This window comes from Myxocyprinus asiaticus, chromosome 43, assembly GCF_019703515.2.
Source record: "Myxocyprinus asiaticus isolate MX2 ecotype Aquarium Trade chromosome 43, UBuf_Myxa_2, whole genome shotgun sequence".
Classification (NCBI taxonomy): Eukaryota; Metazoa; Chordata; class Actinopteri; order Cypriniformes; family Catostomidae; genus Myxocyprinus; species Myxocyprinus asiaticus.
The window spans coordinates 27,907,961-27,932,705 of record NC_059386.1 but is presented as its reverse complement, the minus strand read 5'-3'; the positions used below and the strand labels follow the sequence as shown (position 1 = coordinate 27,932,705).

General features: G+C 36.6%; 2 protein-coding genes across 4 annotated transcripts in view; both read left to right on the top strand.

Annotated features, from left to right (window-relative positions):
* The first annotated feature begins 7,436 nt into the window (after positions 1-7,436).
* On the top strand, positions 7,437-19,841 carry LOC127433947 (excitatory amino acid transporter 1-like). Of its 2 annotated transcripts, none has more exons than XM_051686335.1 (10): positions 7,437-7,534; positions 8,053-8,326; positions 8,827-8,964; positions 11,576-11,780; positions 12,725-12,767; positions 13,878-14,149; positions 14,856-15,089; positions 15,893-16,087; positions 16,180-16,314; positions 17,341-19,841. In XM_051686335.1, exons 2-10 carry the CDS (start codon positions 8,146-8,148, stop codon positions 17,549-17,551), a joined length of 1,614 nt encoding a protein of 537 aa, XP_051542295.1. In that variant the 5' UTR covers positions 7,437-7,534; positions 8,053-8,145; the 3' UTR covers positions 17,552-19,841. The 2 variants fall into 2 exon arrangements, with proteins under 2 accessions (XP_051542295.1, XP_051542293.1); XM_051686333.1 differs by having other exon boundaries at positions 7,482-7,530.
* Positions 19,842-22,136: 2,295 nt separating this feature from the next.
* LOC127433668 (nipped-B-like protein B) overlaps positions 22,137-24,745 on the top strand; it is a 36,416-nt gene continuing 33,807 nt past the window's right edge. For both annotated transcript variants that reach the window (XM_051685759.1, XM_051685758.1), the window contains exon 1: positions 22,137-22,390. The gene's annotated coding sequence lies outside the window, so the exon portion shown is untranslated. The remainder of the gene's footprint in view (positions 22,391-24,745) is intronic.

Below are 24,745 nucleotides of genomic sequence, written 5' to 3'. Positions count from 1 at the left end.
TGATTGTAATCATGATATAAAACAGTTAACCTGTATAGGAACTGGAAAGGTAGAAAGTTCCAGAAGAGGTGGGAATGTGGAGAAAAAACTTCTACAACAGGAAGCATTGTTTGAAGTCCATGTCTCCACTGGGCCTTAATGAGGATTTCGATCTTTCCTGTTACCTTTGAGCACCCCAAATAGTCTCTCACCCATACTCTGTAGAATATAAATCATTATTGTACTGTTATTTTGTATTTCACTTTGCTATTGATGAATTCTTTCACTTGACTATAGGTGGTGATATTGATTTATGAACGGCATTTGTTGCTTGATGTGTCAGATCGCCATTTATTTTTGTCAAATATGTGTTGATGATGTGTTCATGATTATTTTGTGGCTTATATTCTGTGATAAAATGGATTGTATGTTTACATCTTATATGATTGTTTTAATGTGTACTCAGTCCTATCTGGTGAACTCTTTATGTGATTCTAGGTGGTGATATGGACCTATGAAAGGCACTAGTTGCTTGACATATTGGATCAGTTCATTCTTTTTAAGTAATTAATGAGAGAATCATGTTTGTTGAGTGTTCAAATTACCTGTGATTAGAAGTTAATGCCCACACCAGGGAAACCATCAGACTTAATTTTAAAAATTCTGTGCACATGTTGATTACCACAAAAATAATTTTGACTCCTCCCTCCTTTTCTTCAAAAAAAAAAAAAAAAAAAAAGAATAAAAAATCGAGGTTACATTGAAGCACTTACAATGGAAGTGAATGGGTTTTAGGGTTTTGGTGTTTGCGGCGTTACGTCATCATGGCAACAAAGTTGCAAAATTGGATACAACTTTACACAGAAAAGGTTAGTAAACAATTTTATCCCACTAAAATCATGTTAACATGCATATTGTTCACATCTATTTTAACTTTTGCAGATTGGCCCCATTCACTTCCATTGTAAAAGGAGGGACAAGTCTAAATACATTTTTGTGGTAATCAATATTATGCCACAAATGCTGTCGATTGAGCTTAACTTGTATTGAACTTGGAATATTCCTTTAAAGTTAATCATAGATCCATAGTAGTGGCTTTCGCTACTTTTGTCCTTTGTTGATTATCTCCTCCATACCAATGAACCACTCCTAAGGGTGTGAACTCGGAAGTGTCTTTTGTTTTCTTTTTATTCTGTTCCTCCAAATGCCTTTGAACAAAACCCACAGCACCATACTTTCATAATGCATTTCATAATGCTCTCTTGAATTAAATGGTGGTGAGAATATAGTTATGGGGGAGTGATGGCTCATGGTCATAGTGAGGTCATTGTGAGATCATGTGAAGTGGGAAATGTTCACTGTTGCAACGATTACAGGCGTGTAATAATGAATGACACATGAGCTCTAAGGAAAGAAATAGATGTTTATCAAAAATCACCTTTCAAATAAACATTCTTGTCTTTTTCTAGTAAGTATAATAATAATAAAAATTAAAAAAACATCCACCAATGCACAGCCAAGTTTCTGAATATCTCTGATCTAATTCTTACCATTAAAGAAATAATTAATCCAAAAATGATTTTTTTTTTTATTTGCTCATCCCCATGTCATTGTAAACCAGTAATAATTTCTTTCTTTCATTTGTGAGACACAAAATGAGATTTCAAAATTAACGGGTTGGATGGATGGGTGGGATAATGGGTTGGAACTTGAGAGTGAGTAAATTGGAACTTGTTGGAACAACTTGAGAGTGAGTAAATTGGAACTTGTTGGAACAACTTGAGAGTGAGTCAATTGGAGCGAGTTGGAACAACTTGAGAGTCAGTAAATTGGAACGGTTGGAACAACTTGCGTATGAGTAAATTGGAACGAGTTGGAACAACTTGAAAGTGATTAAATTGGAATGGGTTGGAACTTGAGAGTGAGTAAATTGGAACGCGTTGGAACAACTTGAGAGTGAGTAAATGATGACAAAAAATTTGGGGGCGAGCTGTTCCTTTAATAATAACCATATACAACTTAAACACTCATCAATAAAGACACAGTTACATCTATGGATTATCCTCTTCGTTCTTGCATTTTGATAATCCAGGGAGGGCAAAGAGCCTCTTTACACAAAGCGGCATCCCTGTGGACTGGCTGAATGCAGTGTGAATGTGCAGAATCTCTGCTAATGGCTTGAATGGTTGCTGGGTGATAAGCTATTGATGCAGACAGACACACTGAGTTTGCTCATCACAGTGGGTCCCTAAAAGCCCCTGAATCTCACAGACACCCAACAGCCAGCACAGTACTGGAAAACCATTTACTCTGTCATCCTGACTCTGCTTTATCTTCTGTGTGGTATAGATTATGTCAAATAGCACTATAGATTATATCTAATGTACTTTTGACTAGTGATGTATTAAATTGTGGTTTTAGTTCTATTTAAAATGAAAAATAAAAAGACACAATAGATTAAGTCACTCAGATTAAAATATGTTGCTCAATGACTCAAGAATGATAAATAATATTGAAAAATCAATGGTTGGATTAAAAACACTGATGATCCACTTCACCCCATAGGAAAGAAACATCACAAATGAGATCTTCTTTTAATATTGATCTTAATATCAATATTAGACAGTAGACAGATTAAAAGGATAACAAATTGAAAAGTCAACTGCTTCACAGATTTTTCTCCTGAGAAAAAGACCCAAGTAATCTCACATGAGAGTCACAGATTTCAGTATGAATTTCAATATTTACTTTTATATTTACATTTACTCATTTGGCAGATGCTTTTATCCAGAGCAACTTATAAAAGAGGAATAATACAACATAAGTGATTCATCTTAAGGAGACAGTAGTACGAAAAGTGCATCAGAAATATACTATCCAAGACAGATTAGAGTGCAACAACAATAATATATAAACTCAGCAAAAAAAGAAACGTCCTCTCACTTTCAACTGCTTTTATTTTCAGTCATCTTAACATGTGTAAATATTTGTATGAACATAAAAAGATTCGACAACTAAGACATAAACTGAACAAGTTTCACAGATATGAGACTAACAGAAATGGAATAATGTGTCTCTGAACAAAGGGGGGGCAAAATCAAAAGTAACAGTCAGTATCTGGTGTGGCCACCAGCTGCATTAAGTACTGCAGTAAATCTCCTCCTCATGGACTGCACCAGATTTGCCAGTTCTTGCTGTGAGATGTTACACCACTCTTCCACCAAGGCACTTGCAAGTTCCCAGACATTTCTGGGGGGAATGGCCCTAGCCCACACCCTCCGATCCAACAGGTCCCAGATGTGCTCAATGGGATTGAGATCCGGGCTCTTCGCTGGCCATGGCAGAACACTTACATTCCTGTCTTGCAGGAAATCACACACAGAATGAGCAGTATGGCTGGTGGCATTGTCATGCTGGAGGGTCATGTCAGGATGAGTCTGCAGGAAGGGTACCACATGAGGGAGGAGGATGTCTTCCCTGTAACACACAGCGTTGAGATTGCCTGCAATGACAACAAGCTCAGTCCGATGATGCTGTGACACACCGCCCCAGACCATGACAGACCCTCCACCTCCAAATCGATCCCGCTCCAGAATACAGGCCTCGGTGTAACGCTCATTCCTTCGACGATAAACACGAGTCCGACCATCACTCCTGGTGAGACAAAACTGCGACTCGTCAGTTAAGAGCACTTTTTGCCAGTCCTGTCTGGTCCAGTGAAGGTGGGTTTGTGCCCATACGCGACATTGTTGCCGGTGATGTCTGGTAAGGACCTGCCTTACAACAGGCCTACAAGCCCTCAGTCCAGCCTCTCTCAGCCTATTGCGGACAGTCGGAGCACTGATGGAGGGATTGTGCATTCCTGGTGTAAGTCGGGCAGTTGTTGTTGCCATCCTGTTCCTGTTCCGCAGGTGTGATATTCGGATGTACCGATCCTGTGCAGGTGTTGTTACACGTGGTCTGCCACTGCAAAGATGATCAGCTGTCCTTCCTGTCTCCCTGTAGCGCTGTCTCAGGCTTCTCAATGTACGGACATTGCAATTTATTGCCCTGGCCACATCTGCAGTCCTCATGCCTCCATGCAGTATGCCTAAGGCACGTTCAGCTGTAAAGTAATTTGGATTTTTACAAAATTATCTTTAAAATACAGTGTCCTGAAAAAGGGACGTTTCTTTTTTTTTTTTTTTTTTGCTGAGTTTATAAGGTTTACTCTGCAGTTGTTTACTTCTGCGTTCCAAAACCCGGAAGTGTGAAAAGGGTCCATTATCTGGAACATCCATATTCATTTTTCAGCTCTATACTCTTGCTGTATGTCAAAAAAGGAAAATTTTGTCCCCAAACCAGTTAAGTATACACACACTAACAATTTCTGCTCACTAAAGATTCCTCACAAGCGATCTACAATAACCTTTAGCTTGGAATAGCATTAGCTATAAATCCTCTCAAATAAACATGCTTTCGTTTAAAGTTTTATTTTTATACTCTTGATTTTTTACCATGCAATAACTTCATTGCTTTGCTAATTATTTTAAAGCCTAAAACTAAAGTATTTCTCTCAAACTATCAACAATAATATTTATCTTATCTATTAGCATTAGCTATTTGTCATACCCTCATTCTGACCCTCTGTCAAAATGCTCAGTTTTGGTGCTGCTTCTCATTTAAGACTTGACAGCAAACACCCACTGTTATGACTGGCTCTCTGCTCTTAACTGACCTGCTCTCTCTTCTTGCCACCTCACTGCTCACAGCTACTGGGCAGGCTGTGGAAGTGATTAAAAGTAAAGTAGGTGTTGATGTGTTGTTGTGGAGGCGGTCAGATGCAAATGTCTACCACAGTGTGACATCACAATGTGAAGGAAGTAGAGAACGAGTCGTTTTGGCAGCTTGGCTTCAACAAATGCTCTTTTTGCAGTGTGGAGGAAGTTTTCAGTTCTGAAACTTACAGAATGTTTTTATAGGCAAATGACCTCGTATATGTCAAAAGATCAAGGAAAATTAGATTTCTCATGTCATGACCCCTTTAAATAATACACGACTGAGGATTTATCTTCAAGAGAAAACGTGCATGAAATGAATGATGTCAGATGTTTTGAATGACTTTGAATGTTTCATATAAACTGAAAACTGCTATCATACCTGTTGATTCCACTGCTCTACATACTCCATCCAAACTCTCAGATTCAACAGGTTCTGGGAACCCAGTGCACTCTTACAACTGCCTGACTACACCTAGATCTATAAGTCTTTAAATTTTCTCCCTTAAAACAGTAAAAAAGTTGAAAGCTTCTTTCGTTCTTTGTCTCTTTTGTCTGCTGAGCGAGAGAGAGGAAAGGGTTGGGTGACGGGGTGGGTGGGGGAGTGCTAGTCTGGAAGTGTTTGGTCCAAATTACACATTCAAGACAAGCTCTGTTTATGATTACTCTCACAGAGGCCAGACAAAAGCAGAGACATTCCAACAGCCCAGTGTAGAGGACCAAGTTATTCTGAGAGAGGACAGAGACCTAGCCTGCATCAAAACCTCATTCACATGGACTGCTGGAGATAGAGTGATTGGATAGAGAGACCAATCACTTGACCAATCAAATTAAAATTTCATCTTAAAATGGATAGTTCCAATCCTGGATAATGATTGGTTAATAAACATGCTTAATTAGGCCTACATAAGGTATTAACAACTATGACACGTAAGGGGTCATTCAGACCAAACATGTTCCTGTGTGACGAAAGCTAGATGCAGGGCAATAAATATAGAACGAGATGAAGGTGTGTCGAGATTCGTTCTTTTAAACTAGACACGTCTAAAAAGCATGGCGCTCCTGCGTGAGACATGGTGCAATGGTCAGTGATGTCTGTCTAGCGCATGTTGACATAGAAACATGCTAAAATACACAATGTATTAAAGGGATAGTTCACCCAAAGATAAAATTATAATTACAGAAAAGTAATCCATATGACTTCAGTGGTTATATCCATGTCTTCAGAAGTGATATGATAGCTGTGGGTGAGAAACAGAACAATATTTAAGTCTTTTTTTAATCTAATCTCCACTTTCTCTTTCAGATGTTAAAGTGAAACTAAACAGGCACGGCATGTGACTTTCAAATGTTAAAGTGATAGTGAAGGTGGAGATTTAGAGTAAAAAGGACTTAAATTTTGATCTGTTTTTTACCCACACCTATCATACCGCTTCTGAGTCATATAGATTACTTTTAAGTCTCCTTAGTAAAGTAATGTGATTTTTGGAGCTACAAAGGTTTGATCACCATTCACTTGACTTGTTAGGACCTACAGAGCTGAATATTTGTCTTATTTGTGTTCAGCAGAAGAATGTGTGAGGGTGAGTAAATGATGAGAGAATTTTAAATTTTTGGGTGAACTATTCCTTAATAAGGTGTCACACGTTGACACAACGCTTTAAACGGGCGTTCCTGCGCATGATGCTGAATAAAATAGAGAGACGCGGCACAACGGTTAAAGATATTTGTCTAGCGCATGTTTACACATGAAAAATAAATGAAAAACAGTGTAGAAGCATGCAAAAATGTGTTCGCTGTGAAACGACCCCTAACAACTGTTCACTTAGATGCTGTATTTAGCAGCAGCCATAGAATAACATTTTGCTATTGTTTGAATTCCAGGGATTATGTCTTCTAAACGAAGGATGGTACTTAGTGAATTTCCTTGATAAAAGAGAAACAGTTTTTTAACAATGAGAACTTGAGACCATACTTTATTGTGAATATAGACATGGCTAAAGGGGTTGCACATGGATTAAATTTTTAACATTGACAAGTTTTATGGTTTACTTTTATCATGCTTTTTATTCTGTTATTTGAGCTTGACTGCCTCTGGTCCCCATCCACTTTCATCATACAGAAGAGAGCAGCTCAGACATTCTGCTTAATTTCTTCTTTGGTGTTTCATGGAAAAAAGAAAGTCGTATGGGTGTGGAGCGAAATGAGGGATGAGTTAACAATACCAGAATTTTCATTTTTTGGTAAACTGTCCCTTTAATTCAATTAATATGTAAAATACATGTCATAGAATGACATCATCCATGAGGACTGAATCCATACAGATGCATTTAGAGAGTGGTTCACACACTGAATGAGGGAAGTTCTGTTTGTCAAGTCTGTGGGAGAGGTGAGTGTGTGAAACAACTCTCACCCCACAGGAAGTCCCAGAGTGTCATCTGAATAGCTCAAAGATCCAAGTAGTGGACAATATTTGTACAAAATTAGCATTGGATAGATGTTAATTTGACCTTGAAACTAAAGTTTAAGCTGTCAATATAGCTTGGGTTTCATTTACTGTACCAGTTAAATACATTTCATGAGTGAAACAAGCAACAACCCCTCTTGGCACTCCATCATGTACCAGTACTGGGCCCCCCTTTGAAGTGTCTTGAGCATCTCCTATTTGGATTGACAAGCTCCTCCCCTTTTGAGATTCCTGAGTACCAGGAGCTTCTTACTGGTGAAAGATCATTAAATCCCCACCACAGAGTGGCTCACTCAAGGCATCTCTCAGCATAAGGGCTCACTGGAAGTAGGTAAGCAAGTCTTTTTCTCTTAACTACTTGTAGCTATGGAGGTGGTTTACATTTGATTGGAGGTAAATTTATAAATTGTCTTTAGCTATAATTTCTACATATTTGATTAACACGACTATTGTTGCAGTCTCTATCATTTAAATGGATTGAAAGATTACACAACAGTTGTGTCAGACATCCAAATCTGATGAAATTCAGACTGTGAGATGATGGATCTTGTGTCAAATAACTGTAATGATGCTGCTCGGCACATAACATTGAGGTAGCTCAATCAGATCTCTGTTGAGGTCATATCATATGCAATTTTATATATATGTGATTTAGCGGTCCAGTTAATCCCAAATAAATCATACTACTGTGGGTCTTTTTTTATGTTTTAAGTTGCATTTCTAAAATGTACATTTCCCAATATTTTGGTGTCTTGTCTGATTCAGCTGGCATTGTTTACTATAAGGTGACTCTCAAAAAGTGACCCAATTTACATGAAGTCACCCTATATAAAATGATTATGATTCTAGATCATTCTGTGTGCGCCTGTGGCTGGAGTCTCATTTGGGTCACCGGTTCAACCCAGCTAGCTTGATCTCAGTGTGTTGAGTGACACTGCCAGCATGACCAAAAGCAGTGGGGAGAAGCCACGGTCCCGCAGCCGCGTGCAACAGTTTCGAGAGAGAATTCACCTGCGTTCCCTTAAGGCAAAGAAGAAAGTGGAAGATATCACTAAAGATGACGTGAAGTCCTTTTTGAAGAGAAATGCTTTTGTGCTGTTCACCGTTGGAGCTGTGGTCATTGGTCAGTGCACCGAGTGTCTCCTAGTTCAATTGTTGACATTAGATTCTAATGGCTTTGTGAAAATTCAGTTATTCTGGAAGGACACTATTAAAGAAAATTCTGTCATCATTCACTCACCCTCATGTTGTTCCAACCCAGTATGACTTTTTTTTCTTCCATGGAACACAAAACAAGATGTTAGGAAGAATGTTAATCTCAGTCACCATTCACTTTCTTTGCATCTTTTTTTTTCTTTTTTTTTTTTTCTTAAAATGAAAGTGAATGGTGACTGAGGCTAACATTTGGCCTAACATGTTGATAGCTCATGGATTGACCCTGTGGGGTTCAAACCTATAACCGATCAGTTACCAGCCTAGATCATTAACTTGGCTTCACTACTATTTTTCTGTAAAGCTTAAAAACACATTGAGTAGCCCTTTTGCCAAGCAGAGCCCATTTGAAATAGGCCTATTAATGGAAAAGAATTTGTACGGATCAGTGCATCTGAACTGTTTTTTCAGGTATCATGCTGGGGTTTGCCTTGAGGCCATACAAGATGTCATACAGAGAAGTGAAGTATTTCTCCTTTCCTGGAGAACTATTGATGCGAATGCTGCAGATGTTAGTGCTCCCCCTACTGATATCCAGTTTGATTACAGGTATGATATTTTGTTTGTTGAATTAAGATTTTTAGATTGAAATTCATTTAAAAGGAGCATTTTAAAAGTTATTACAATGCTTGAATTATATATTAACCCCAGCACACAAAGTTTAAGAAAGCAACGACATTAATAGAATGAAAACATGAGAATGATTTGGATGTAGAATTGTGGGTGTGGCTGCACTCTTAAAATCATTCTATAAGGAGTGAAAGAGAAAAAGGGGTGGAAAGTGGGGTGGAAAGGCAGGAAATTAGTGGCCAATTAGTGCTTACACAGAGAACAAGCAGAACAAATGTGGAGCACAGAATTAAAGTCAGTGTATTTGTAAGAAGATTGGTGACGCAGAAATATCTAAAGAAAGTTGTGTTATTATTATTGTTTTGTTGTTTCAGAAGTATGCCGAAATAGGTCTCTCAACAAATATTTGAAATTAGAAGTAAATACAGGAAGGTGGAACAGGTGTAAAACATTTATCTATTATTACTCTGAGCTCAGTTTTCTGGTTTGTAGACAATGACCTCTTTGTGCTTCTATAAAAAGTGTTCAGTGAGAATGAGGCAGAGGATGTAAAAAGGATCCCCCCTCCCCACGCCTGCTGCTTCACTTCACAGACATAAAAAGAACTCATCTTCCTTCAAACTCATTTAAATGACCACACACAATACAGTTTAAAGGGTAATACTGAGGCCTATGCAAACTATTTATCATCACTATATTAGATTAGATTAGATTAGATTAGATTAGGTTATGTAATAATATGTAATAAGAATAATAATTTGTACCATACCTGGGTGTGAGGAGGGACTTTTTAGTTATTCAGTTTTTTTGTTGCTTCACATTATGAGTAATTTCTTTAGTTTGATACAAGTGCATTGGGAGACTGTTTGCTGCTGCCGTGGAGACACAAAAAGGGTGGCATGACCGCCCAAACCCGGGCAGGTGGAATTTCCAAGGCCTCTCAGAAAGAGAGAGAGTGCGCCAGATGAGCAAATGCCTAAGAGAGAGAGAAGTGTGGTTGAGAGAGTGGGAACAGAGGAAATTATGAAGTGAGAGTCTGAACTTGAAAAGATGTTTGAGTATGGGCCCCCAGAAGGACAAGGGGATTTAACAATGGATGCTTTCTCTTTTTGCTACTGGGAGAAGGACTGCAGAAATGCCTCTGACTGTTTCAAAATCCTAACCCTAATTTGCTTTGTGCTTTTGGCCAGTCAAAGTTTTTGCTGCCTTTTCTAAAGCTCAACTCTGGTAAATTGAATTCTACAAAAATTTTAATTAAAGGGATAGTTCACCCAAAAATGAAAATTCTCTCATCATCTACTCACCCTAATGCAATCCCATGTGTATGACTTTCTTTTTTCTGCAGAACACAAACAAAAATTTTTAGAAGAATATTTCAGCTCTGCCATACAATGCAAGTGAATGGTGGCCAGACCGTTCAAGCTCCAAAAATCAAATAAAGGCAGCATAAAAGTAATCCATAATAATACATTAGTTAAACATATTTTTAAGAATGATATGATAGGAGTGGGTGAGAAACAGATCAATACATAAAGTCCTTTTTTTTTTACTATAAATCTCCACTTTTACTTTCACTTTCACAATCTAAAAGTGGCGTTTGGAGTAAAAAAAGATTTAATATTGATCTGTGTCTCACCTAAAGTGATTGGACCGCTTCATAAGACATGAATTTAACCACTGGAGTCGTATGGGTTACTTTTATGCTGCCTTTATGTGCTTTTTGGAGCTTCAAAATTTTTTGGTCACCATTCACTTGCATTGTATGGACCTACAGAGCTGAAATATTTTCCTAAAAATCTTTGTTTGTGTTCAGCAGAAGAAATAAAGTTATATGCATATGGGATTGCATGAGGGTGATTAAATGATTAGAGAATTTTCATTTTTGGGTGAATTATCCCTTTAATACCAAGAAACTTTTAAAGTCAACATGAATCAGTGTTTGCACTACATTTACTTCCATAATGTGACGTATTTCTATATAAAAAAGGACATACAACAAAAGGAAATTGTAAAGTGGAACTTGATTTTATCTATTAGAAATTGTTTGAATTGTGAAAAGTGGCCATTATATACTGTACCAGAATAAAGCTAGGTGGTCGGAGGGAAGGGGTTGAAAAACAAGAGGGCTTGGTAACATCAGCCGAAAAGGGACGTAATTTCAGATATGGAGCAAGTTATTACATTTTGCAAAAGGATTATGAAGAAAAACATTTCTTCTTTGGAATAAAGTGCACCAATGAATCATGCACAATAAGACAAGGAATGTGTGTTAAGAATGTAAATACACTGAAACATTCATTATTTGCTACCAATCTTCGTGTCTGTGCAATGTATCAATATCATGTTACATATGGCTATAGCTGCTAAATGTAGCATTCTCTAAAACTCTGTTAATCAGTGTTGGTCATAATCATTTCACTAAATGTTCTATCTCAGTAATAGTGATCTTTTGACTGGTATGGGGAAGCATTCAGTATAATGATATACAGTATTTATTACATTGTTTTAATATTATATGATGCAATTGACAAATTAGTTTGCCGGTCATGATTACTGAGGAAAAAAATAAATGCTTATTCTCTCTGTTCAGGCATGGCAGCATTGGACAGTCGTGCCTCTGGAAAGATGGGCATGCGTGCAGTCATATACTACATGACCACTACTTTTATCGCTGTGTTTATTGGCATCATCATGGTTCTCATTATCCACCCGGGCAAAGGCTCAAAGGATGAATTCGCCAAACAGCAAAAGATCGAGCAGGTCAGCCCTGCGGATGCCTTCCTGGACCTCATCAGGTACTGGGACATGTGTAACCTGTCAGTTACTTTAGAGGGATAGTTCACCTAAAAATGAAAATTCCATCATCATTTACTCACATTCATGCCATCCCAAATGTGTTACTATCTTTCTTCTGCTGAACACAGACAAAGATATTTAGAAGAATATCTCAGCTCAGTAAGTCCTATGCAAGTGAATAGTGACCAGACTTTAAAAGCTCCAAAAACCACATAAAGGCAGCATAAAAGTAATCCAGTTGTTAAATATATGTCTTCTGAAGCGATGCAATTCCTTTGGGTGAGAAAAAGATCAATATTTAAGTCCTTTTTTTAACTATAAATCTCCACTTTCCCTTTCAGTATGAACATGGAGATTTATAGTAAAAAAGGACTTAAATATTGAACTGTTTCTTAACCACACCTATTTGATCTCTTCTGAAGACATGGATTAAACCACTGGAGTCATATGGATTACTTTTAAGCTGCCTATATGTGATTTTTGGAGCTTGAAAGGTCTGGTCACCATTCACTTGCATTGAAAGGAACTACAGAGCTGAAATATGCTTCTAAAAATCATCTTTTGTGTTCTGCTGAAGAAAGAAAGTCATACGCATATGGGATCGCATGAGTGTGAGTAAATGATTAGAGAATTTTCATTTTTGGGTGAATTATCCCTTTAATACTAAGAAACTTTTAAAGTCAACATGAATCAGTGTTTGCACTACATTTTACTTCCATAATGTGACGTATTTCTATATGAAAAAGGACATACAACAAAAGGAAATTGTAAAGTGGAAATTGATTTTATCTATTAGAAATTGTTTGTCATACACATCTGGGATGGCATGAGGGTGAGTAAATGATGAGAGATTTTTTTTGTTTTTGAGTGAAATATCCCTTTAAAATAAGCTGCATATTAAACCAGTGACATCCTTTTCAATACATGCACTCTTTTTTTTCAGAAACATGTTTCCACCTAATCTGGTCCAAGCTTGCACACAACAGGTAAGAACATTTGTTTTCTTGTATCAAGACGGAATTGATTCGTTTAACTTTGTAAGAAAACAGAGAGTGGAAATCAGAAACTAAGGGCTCAGGATTACAATTTGATTAAAAAGAATTTATAAAACTGATCAAAAAGATTATGGATGTGCATTATCACAAACAATCATTAAAATAATACATTAAAATAATAAATATTAAAAACTCTAAATATTGTAAGTGTTGGAGATGGTTTTGAGGGAAGTTCTGATATGACATTTCAAAGTGTACAAAACAATTTCAGGATCTTTTAGCAATCTTGGAACCAAAAAATTATTTCTGGGAGGCCTTGGATTTATAATCGTACCAACACCGATGACAAGTATTGAAGTTAATTAACTGAAGATGTAAGGAAGAGAGCAATAATCATTTCGCATTTTGAGAGCCTGGCTTGAATCGGAGCTACAGCTGTGTTTGGACCAGCTGGCCAGAGCTTTGGCAGAGTTGTGATGCTGCTACAGTTGAATTAAATGGGACAGAATTGGCCATGATACTAAAGAGGCTGACATAGGCTCACAGTCTGTCCGGACATACTCCCCAGGGACACCCTGTAACCAACTAGACCTAAAAGAATAAATTTCAAACATAGCAAAAGAGTTGTTCTCTAATTTATGGCTATGAAAGTTTCCTAGAGCTTCAAATCCCTACATCAGAATAATGTAATATACAGAATCAGTACAGATTCTTGTCTTTTCGAATGTGTTCATTGGTTATTATTAGACTTTCTTCAGTGTAAATGAAATAAGCATAACCATATTATGTATTTATAACCATGCTAATCAAGCAGGCCAACAACAGAAATTATTTTGCCATTCTTAAAATTGAGGTATAAAGACTATTACAGTAGGAACATGGTTTTTCTAAACATGCAGAGCTGCTTAGGCTTTCAAGTAGATTTCTTGCTTAGTTTCACATTTATTCGTTACAAAGTAACTTACAATGTATCCAATGTATACATCTTACCAGCATCTGTATTCCCTGGGAATCAAACCCACAACCATTGGTGTTGCTAGCTTGTTGAGCTACAGACATTTTTTAAAACTTGTCCCCTTCTTCTTTCCTTCTCCCCTGTAGTTCAAGACTCAATATGGCAAGAGAATCATTCATGTGAAGATGATAGTGAATGATTCTATATTTAACCTAACTAACACCACCCAGGAGGTCACCCAAGAGGAGGTAATTCCTCTCTCTGGCTCCACCAGTGGGGTTAATGCCCTCGGGCTGGTGGTGTTTTCAATGTGCTTCGGCTTGATAGTTGGGAACATGAAGGAACAGGGACAGGCTCTCAGAGACTTCTTCAACTCACTCAATGAGGCCATCATGAGACTTGTCGCTATTATTATGTGGTGAGTGATCCCAAACAGACATGAGTTTAGAAACAGCTTTTTCAATATGTAGCGCTTTTTTCTGCAAAGAACTAGTTTGCAATAAACCTCAACTTTAGTGCTTCCCAACAAACGTCATTATTCTTTATTAGCTGTTTATTCTGCCAAATATAAAATATACTATCAATATGGAGTTGGTACTTTTGTGTGGTGTTATTTATTCAAAATCTTTAACATTAATTGACGAACTGAATTGTGCCTATACAAAGTCTTCCGCTACAGAGAGTAGACTTCAACGTTCATCAATACATATTTTGGAAACAATGTTGTTGGAACCTCTTGTTGGGCTTCTACAGAACTTTAGAATATAAAATGTCAGACTGAATTGTTGGAGTTTTTTTTTTATTTTACATTTAGTATGTAAACTCAGTAGATTCAGACTCAGTTTAAACTTTTAAACTGGGAAGTTTATTTTAGTAGGTCAGTAAGACTTGCCCATCCCTTACAGTACACATAATAAAGCCTATGCTTTAGTTCTTTACTACTGACCAGACAATTTAACAGATTGGTGGTTTAGTTTTACTTGGAAATGACATATATAGCACTATAAGCCATTTGAATCAATATTAGAAAAGACCAAAATAAATGTATAATAATGTATAAATTTGTCATCTACAGGGAAATAAGTGTACCACAAGCAAATGTAAACTCCCTATCTTCTTCTAAGGTATGCACCAATTGGAATACTCTTTCTGATTGCTGGAAAAATCGTGGAGATGGACGACATCACTGAGATGGGTGGTCAGCTGGGCATGTACACTGTCACAGTGATAATTGGCCTCATGATACATGGGATGATCGTTCTACCAACTTTGTACTTTGTCATCACACGGAAGAACCCCTTCATGTTCATCACGGGTTTACTGCAGGCCCTCATCACAGCTCTCGGAACATCTTCCAGGTAGGCCCACAAATTCATGTTGCAGGAATCAGAAATATTTATGCAGACGATCTTATCCAATGCAACTTACATTCAAGTACATTTGTTCAGTTTCTGTATTCCCTAGGAATCGAACCCATGACGTTGGTGTTGTTTAAGGAGTATTCTGGGTTCAATATAAATTAAGCTCAATCCACAGCATTTGTGGCATAATGTTGATTACCACAAAAAATAATAATAATTAAAAAAAAGCAAAAATCAAAGTTAAAGTGAGGCACTTACAATAGAAGTGAACAGGGCTCATTTTTGGAGGGTTTAAAGGCAGAAAAGTGAAGCTTATAATTTTATAAAAGCACTTACAATAATTCTTCTGTTGAAACTCATGTATTATTTGAGATTTAAAGTTGTTTCATTAAAATTTTTTACAGTCATTTTAGGGTTTTAGAGTTTGTTGACATTACATTGTCATGGCAACAAAGTTGTAAAATTGGCTATAACTTTATACAGAAATGTTAGTAAGCGATTTTATCATACTACAATCATGTTAACATGCATATTGTTTATGTCTTGTGGCTATTTTGAAATAGTGAGTATTTTAACGTTTACGGATTGGCCCAATTCACTTCCATTGTAAGAGCATCACTGGAACCCAGATTTTTGCTTTTTTTAAAGAAAAGGAGGGACAAGTCAAAATGTATTATTTTGTGTGGTAATCAATACTAAGCCACAAATGCTGATGATTGAGCTTAACTAGCAATGAACCTGGAATATTCCTTTAATGGTGCACTCAGTAACTCAGTAACTATGTAATTTTTTTCTCCCAGCTCAGCCACTCTTCCAGTTACCTTCAGATGTTTGGAAGAGAATAACAATGTTGACAAACGTGTGACTCGATTTGTGCTGCCTGTTGGAGCTACGATCAACATGGATGGAACAGCACTATATGAAGCCCTGGCAGCCATCTTTATCGCCCAGGTTAACAACATGGACATGAACTTCGGGCAGATCATAACCATTAGGTGGGACTAATTAAGGGTGATTCATTAAGAAAACTGAATGATATAGTATGAATACATCACAAGTATCATTGACATTCTTTTTAATGATACAGTATTACAGCCACTGCTGCAAGTATTGGGGCGGCCGGAATCCCCCAGGCTGGGCTGGTCACCATGGTGATTGTACTGACCTCTGTCGGACTGCCAACTGATGACATCACCCTCATCATTGCAGTTGATTGGTTCCTGTAAGTGACCTCTAATAGAGTCTATATTTGATTTGTTTTCTATAAGAAATAAATTTGTTTTGCAAAATAACTGTAAATAAATAAATAAATAGTTCACTCAACTTAACTTAAGCTAGTTGTCTATTTGCTTTGACTCAGTCAATTTACACTAACAAAAAATATAAATTTCTTTCACCTTAGAAAGTTTTGACAACTAAATAATCCATTGACAAAACTGTTTATTTTTAGTTATCTGGATTTAACAGGTTTTGTTCGATTAACTTTAATATGGTGACATTTAAGGCTAATCCAATTTAAGTACAAGTTAATAGAATCAAAACCTAACAAGTTTGCATGAAATTATGTTATGTCAACTCAAAAAAGCTAGTAGATACAACTAAACTTTAAAATCAGTTTTTACAGTGTTAAAAACATCTTCAACATTTGACCACTTCATCCTCCCTTTTATTTGGGACTCTCTTAATTTTTCTGTTATCAACCCAGGTGACACACTTTGACATATGCCCATGAGACATGCTCCATATTTTTTTGTGAATTTCATGTAATTCAATTGGTTTTAACATAGAAACGTAATTAGGTTGGCCAAATTAATCATTCCAGATAGATCCCCTTTCCCACAAGTTACACAGCTAAAAGAGCATCTTTTTAAACTAGGATGAAAACTGAACTGAAAGTGGGAAACTTTTTGGCCACTAATCAAACATCACTGACATTTACTGTCTTAGGGTTAAATTTATAAGTAATGTTAAAGTTAAAGGGATAGTTCACCTCAGAATGATTTTTTTTATATATATATATACTCACCCTCATGTTGTTTCAAACCTGTATGACTATATTTCTTCTTTGGATCACTAAAGGAGATGTTAGGCAGTATATTAGCCTCAATGAAAGTAAATGGTGACTGAGGCTAACATTCCTTTTGTGTTCAGTGGGTTTGGAACATCATGAGAGTGAATAAACGAATATCCCTTTAATAAACAGATTCTTCATCTCCTCTTTTACATGCACTTTCTGTTGAATTTACAGGGATAGACTGCGTACAACAACAAATGTGCTGGGAGATTCAATAGGAGCTGGAATTATTGAGTTCCTGTCCAAAGATGAGCTTCAAAGCGGTGATTTGGAGTTGGGAAGCTGTGTGCTAGAGGAGAATGAAGTGAAGAAACCCTATCAGAAGATTTCTCAGGAGAACGAATATGAGAATGAGAAACCACCAGACAGCGAAACCAAGATGTAGAGGAGGCATGTTCAATGCCCAACCAAGGATTTTTTTTGTGTGTTTGTGAATGTGCAGTGGCCCCAAAAGGTATCTAGACACTAAAGCCATATTTACAAATCTATGAATGTCTGCATTATATAACAAAATTTCAAACAAAGTGGCATTTATTTGAAATAAATATAGCACAAGCACACTTTTCAAGCAAAATATTACACAAAAAGTAGTTTGTTAGGTTTTAAATGATAAAAAAAATAAATAAAAAAAAAAATGACAGAGTGTGCATAAATAAGACAAAATAATTGGACACTTTCTGGTTGTCAAACATTGTGGAACATGTCCATAGATAATGTGATGAACTATGTCTGTGGTTACTCTGCTAAGATGTCTGTGTGAACTTAAAGAGTTAGAGGTACTTCAGCCAATGATTTTAAATTCTCTCATTATTTACTCACCCTCATGCCATCCCAGATGTGTATGATTTTCTTCTGTTGAACACAAACAAAGATTTTTAGAAGAATATTTCAGCTCTTTAGGTCCTTACAGTGAAAGGGAATGGGTACCAAAATGTTTAAGCTCCAAAAGGTCATAAAGGCTGCATTGAAGTATCCATAAGACTCCAGTGGTTAAATCTATACCTTCAGTAGAGATATAAGTGTGGGTAAGAAACAGATTAATATTTACGCCCATTTTTACTACCACTCGACTGTCACCTTTACTTTCCATTTCACATGGTTCTTCTTTTGTTTTTGCCGATTCACATTAGTCATGTATATTGCCACCTACTGGGCAGGGAGGAGAATTTATTGTAAAAACAGACTTAAATATTGATCTGTTTTTCACCCACACTTATCATATCACTTCAGAAGATATAGATTTAACCACTGGAGTCTTATGGATTATTTTTATGCTTTATGTGCTTCAGAATTTTGGTACCCATTCACTTGCATTGTATGGACCTACAGAGCTGAGATATTCTTCTACAAAATCTTCATTTGTGTTCTGCAGAAGAAAGAAAGTCATACACATCTGGGATGACATGAGGGTGAGGAAAGGATGAGACAATTTGTCCCTTTAAGGGAATACTATTACTATTAACTTCATACATCCACCAAAAATCCACTTGACACCAGTTGGTTAAAAAAGGAAAATGGCTAAGAAAGGTGAAGTTAGTTCTGAGAGCACGTCTAGCATCATTTGTTTGCAAATACCACTTGTTTTGATATTTTGTTATCTCATGCAATGAAAATTCAGACATTGTTAAGTGTAACTTAAGTATCTAAAAGTGTCCAAATACTTTTTGGGGCCTCTGTGTTGGCTTTGTTCATTTTTTTTTTTTTTCCCTAGCCTTCTTTTGTCCTTTTATGGTAATTTTGTTAATGTGCTTTGGATGTCTCCAGGTCATGCCAATTGTTAATTGGATTTGGCAGGAGAGTTTTGCCTTTATAAAAATATATAATAACGCATGTTCTTTTTTGCATTGCTTTCATTGTTTTAATAATTAGTAGAAATGTGAATCAATGTACCGTCAAGAGGGCATTGAAATTAATAATCGACTCAATGTGTTACACAAGCTACAGAGTTACAATAATAATATCAGGATTCAAACCTTGAGGGTTTGAAGAAGTTCAACAGGGTCATGTATGTAAATTGGACTGATTTTAAGCAGAGATGAATGTCAATGCTTTTCTCACAGTAAATTATTCACCTGATGAGCAAGCATAAGTTCTGCGCTTGGTGTTTAATATGGGCAGGATTCCATGATTCAAAACATTTGGGCTCTGTATTTTACATAATCATCTATAAATAGAGTATGTGAAGACTCTTTCATATATATATATATATATATATATATATATATATATATATATATATATATATATATATATATATTGTATTTGAGCAACTATTTCAGCACATTCAATGACCCTCTTGTTGCCATTTGCTAAAATTAATAATAAATAGAAATATTACTTAGCTGCTACTGATTATTAATTGTAGATAAAGGGGCTGAGTGTTATTTCAAGTCCCGTGATTGTGATGACATACAAAATTGAGTCATTTTGAAAACCGTATATCTTTTTAAAACATAAATGCTATAGACACAAGTATTATACCTTCTCAACAGGAAACTGTGATGTTTGTTTGCCTTTTTTTTTAAATGCTTACATTTGTTTTTGAGATTGCTGAATATTTCCTATCAAGAGTGTAAAGAACAAAATTGGTGATTAGAAATTATATAGAAGATAAAGATTATAAGGATTGTGTGTATGTTAAATATAGTTTTAAATAAAATGGAAAATGGACATTATTTCTGTGGCATTGTGTGGGAATTTTGTTAAAATAATTATTGTTGACCAGCTGTACATTATAATACAGTCCCATGTGGTCTATTGTGCGAAGGTACTTGTTAGGCCACTTGGACAATGGGCCTAATGAGTATTTAACATATGAATTGAGAATTGACATTGAATTGAACTGGGCAATTAAAAGGACCAGCTTTTGTTTTTAGCAACATGCTCATCTTTGTTAATGGGGAACTATTATTGCCCATTAAAAAAAATTAATCAAATTAAGAAGTAATAGAATTAATCAATAACAGGTTTAAATACGTACATGAACTAAAACCTTCAAGAATGAAGTTCTTCGAAAAAGTTTCTTCAAATAAAGGACAGAGAAACTGCACAATAACATATCTCACTAAAAGAAACACTCCTAAACACTGGATATTTCTACTATGGACTTATGCTGCCACCAAGTGGACAAATATTTTCTCCATTTCGACCAGTTGTACGCATTTTGACAATGTTATTATGTTTTAATATACTTACAGACATCCTTTCAGTAGAGAATAGCTGATGGTGTAATTCTACTACTCACAAGTTTACATTCAAGTCCCTGAACCCAGCTCATTGTTTCCTTACAAATGGACAGACATAATGACCGCAAAACTTCTGCAGAAGATATAATAATGTAACTGACATATTGCTTTATTTTTTAGGCTAATTTGTATTTTAAAACTGTGATTTTATTCTGAATCTCTTTGCATGACACTTTCTCTCAATATAGACAGATTAAGGTGCTGTTTAAACTGACACACAACCAGCCAGAATTCTTATATACAACAAGTTCTCCAATAAATCAGATTACTGTACTATTATTATTGCTGTTATAATAATTAGACAATGCAATATGCACAGCATTGTTTTTAAATAACACAAAGAGAAGTGGCTTAAAGGAATATCTTTGCACCTTCAGTGAAGTACATTTGTGCCAGCACGCTTTAAAAATGCACAGCCAACCTGTGGTAGCCTATTTTGTGTATAAAGGCATCTTTACATAGCTGAGTTGATGGGATAGTTCACCCAAAAATTAAAGTTCTTTCATTATTTACTCACCCACCATCCCAGATGTGTATGACTTTCTTTCTTCTGCAGAACAAAAACGAAGATTTTTAGAAGAATATCTCAGCTCTGTTGGTCCATTCAATGCATGGTGAATAGAACTTTGAAGGCCCAAAAAGCACATAAAGGCAGCATAAAAGTAATCCATATGGCTCCACTGGTTAAATTAATATCTTCTGATGGGATATGATAGGTGTGGGTGAGAAACAGATCAATATTTAAGTCCTTTTTTACTATAAATTTCAAGGCCTATTTTTACTTCCACTTCAGCATTCTTCATCTTTTGTTTTTGGCATTCTTCGTGCATATCTCCACCTACTGGGCAGGGAGGAGAGTTAATAGTAAAAAAGGACTTAAATATTGATCTGTTTCTCATCCACACCTATTGTATCACTTCAGAATATTTGAATTTAACCACCTGCATTGTATGGGTTAGTTTTCAGATGCCTTTATGTACTTTTTAGACTTTCAAAGTTCTGGCCACCATTCACTTACAGTGCAAGTGGACCTACAGAGCTGAGATATTCTTCTAAAAATCTTTGCTTGTGGTCAGCAGAAGAAAGAAAGTCATACACATCTGGGATGGCATGAGGGTGAGCAAATGATGAGAGAAATTTCAGTTTTGTGTGAACTATCCCTTTAATACAAAGCCCACTACCTGTTGTTAGTAGAGTCGTACCGCAAGGAGGCGATGTTGTGCAATTATACAGATGCGTTTATCTACTAGTATGAACAAAGAGTCATTATCAATATCAAATCTTCGCGTAATATCAAAGTTGATGAAACATTGTCGATTCAAAATATTCTGGTTTTCTTTTAACAAAATAATCAGATGTGTGAAGATGTATTAGAAAAAAACTATGAAATAAAAAGTGTATTTTGCCCCGAAGTTTATCCATGCATAGTAATTTTACACGCATTTAATCCCAAACACATGCCTAATGAACGAATCGCTATCTGATGCTTGAATTACAGGAATATTCAAAAGAAGGAAGTAAATGAGGCAAGAGAAGGAGAAACGTGAATGGACAGAATGGAAGGAAAGTGGAGTGCAGGCAGATGGATAGAGGTGAGGAGAGGATGGAAGGGATGGCTGGGAAGCAGAAGGAGGGAAGGGGAGGAGAGCAGGCAGCGGAAGTCGGCGGGTCGCTGCTGGTTGGTTCGGCGCCTGTGGAGGGAGTCATTCCTGCTGCAGTGCTTCCGGTCGGCATTTTGTTCTGCGAGAGAGTGTGTGTGGATTCTTTTATGTGCGCCCAGCAGCAGACCTTCGGCACCGAATCCTTTCTGCCATCATCCGGAATCAACTGCGATCTTCCGCGAGCGCCGGCGAGAGAAAAGAGCTCCGCCTTCATGTTTGCAGTGAGAGGAAGCGGTGCGACCCGGATTATTGTTGTGAGAGGGACACAGCGAGATCGAACCCCTCCACCTTCACCTTTCAACAGCAGCAGAGCCTCAGGTAAACGCACCGGACCCGTTTCGCTGGTTTCGAGCTGCAGAGCAGGGTGGCCCGGTGTCGGGTGGTGTGCTTCGGACTTTCTCAAGGGTTATCGGTGTTATTCAGCACTCGCCCAGTGTTAGCATGCGTTAGCTCGGTGCCGATCCGCCGTGTGGGCCCGCAGGCGAATCAGCGGTTCGGATGCCTAGCGAGCAAAAGGCCAAACGGGCTATTAAGACGGGCTGAGCCGGACCGGGGTGCTCATCTGGATATGCAGGTGTGCAGCTGAACCCGAACTCCAGCGGTAGAGTGATACAGGCCTGCAGCTCCAAAGCCACCCGTATCAGAGTAAACAATACTCCCCTCTTGGAGCAAACCTCATTGACCATCTATCAGAGTAAACAATACTCTTCTCCTTAAGAGCAGAACTTATTGACCATCTGTTACACTAAACAATACTCTCCTCTTATTGCAAACCTTACACAATCTATACACAATAAAGCAAACCGTTTTCACTCACTGTCTATCAGAATAGCCAATACTAGTGCAAACCTCATTGACCTCTTATTAGCCATTAAAGTAAGCTCTATTTTCATTTTAGAGCAAATATAGATTTTTACAACAGACAAGTTTTAATAATAAGCAACTTTATAAAACAAATCAAAACAAACATTATAAAAGTCCAGGAGTAAACAGTACGAGCACACATTTATTGAGCATCTATCAAAGTAAATATACACTTAGTAATGTCGGCAAACTGTACTCTCATTAATAAGTCAGGGAATAGATGTATTATTCCAGTTATCTCAAAGTCAAACGCTTTATTATTATTATCCAAATATTCATCGCTAGCTGGTGTTTGTAGGCCATGTGTAGGGAATATGGAGTTATTATTCAGATTTAAAGTGCTGGACATGCCGCATTTTTATAAACATTTATTACTGAGATTTGTGTGAAGCAGCGGGTAGTTTGTTTACAGTTAATTATTTCTGACTTTAGAAGAATATAAGGACTCATAATTAAATTGAAAGATTCTTAAGGAATATAGGGATTCATTAAGGTTATTGTTTTGCTCACATACAATGCTAGAGATTATTTTTTTTTAAAGAAAGTTTGATTACAATGTCAACAACCGATTAGCATAGCTGTTAGCTGCTGCTTAGCTGCCTCTACTCTTCAGCTGCTGTTTGGCGTTTTGTAAATATTTCTAGAATTACAAACGGTGAAAAAAAAATACATGTTCAAAACTTAACGATTATTTCTGACCTTATTTAAATTTTCAAATTAAATGATTTTGAGACAACAGGAGCCAACAATCAACGCTAAAAAGCTATTACTTCGATATGTCTCGAAAATCAAATCAAATGTCGATTTTTAAAGTCAAATTTATCGGCTTAAGTGATTAAAAACGCCATTTGGGTTTGTAAAATATAAGACTATGTATTCAGACTGCTATTGCATATTCTGACAATGTTATTAGACCAGCGACAACGGGAATGAATGAATGAAATGCTGCTTGTGTTCAGTTAGCTTTAGCAGTTCATATTCAAAGCACACTCCCGTTGAAAATAGAAAGCAAATGTAAAATTTAGCTTGTTTTGACAGTATTCTGTATTCAGAATCTTTGATTCTGTAAGAAAGTATTTGTAGTGAAATGACTGAATATTTACGAAAACATGGCCAGAGATGTTTGCTTTAAACGTGGTGTTTTATTGAAGCAGCTGGTGCTAGAGAAACATTCTGCAATGGATGTATTGAAACAATATTTATATTAACCTTTAATAAATTAACAAGCATTGATTAAATTGAACAGGGGCTCTTCTTGCCCTGTACATGGGCAGATGCAACATATCATTCTTTGATTCTATGAGCGGCAAAAGAAACTTAAAAATTCCAGTTCACCATCATTGGATGTTTGATCTTTCACTTATATTAGGACAGTTGTCTTATTAAGTATGAATAACATATTCACTCAGGAAAATACCTGTTTTTATTTGTGGCTGTGCACACTTCCCAGCTGTGTTCAAATCTGAACAAAAGAGAGTTGTCTTTGTAACCCAAATAGTAAGTATCAGAAAGGACTGGAATTTTATAATCAACAATTATTGTGTGTTTTGTAGGCAGCCCGTTCAAATTGTTCAGACAGAATAGAATTTGTTTGGATGGAAATGTCAATTTAGCAACCCTTGAGTGTGGGCTATATTGGGGTGTTTAGCACCTATATAATCCAAAGACTGTATAGTCTAAACATGATGCTCTTGTGCGTGTGTGGATTTGTCTAACACTGTTTGATCTACTCTAATGCTGTTGTGTGATTTTGGTTTGTATATCATTTAAAAAGGCGTAATATAAACAGATAATTAGACTCTTGGTCTG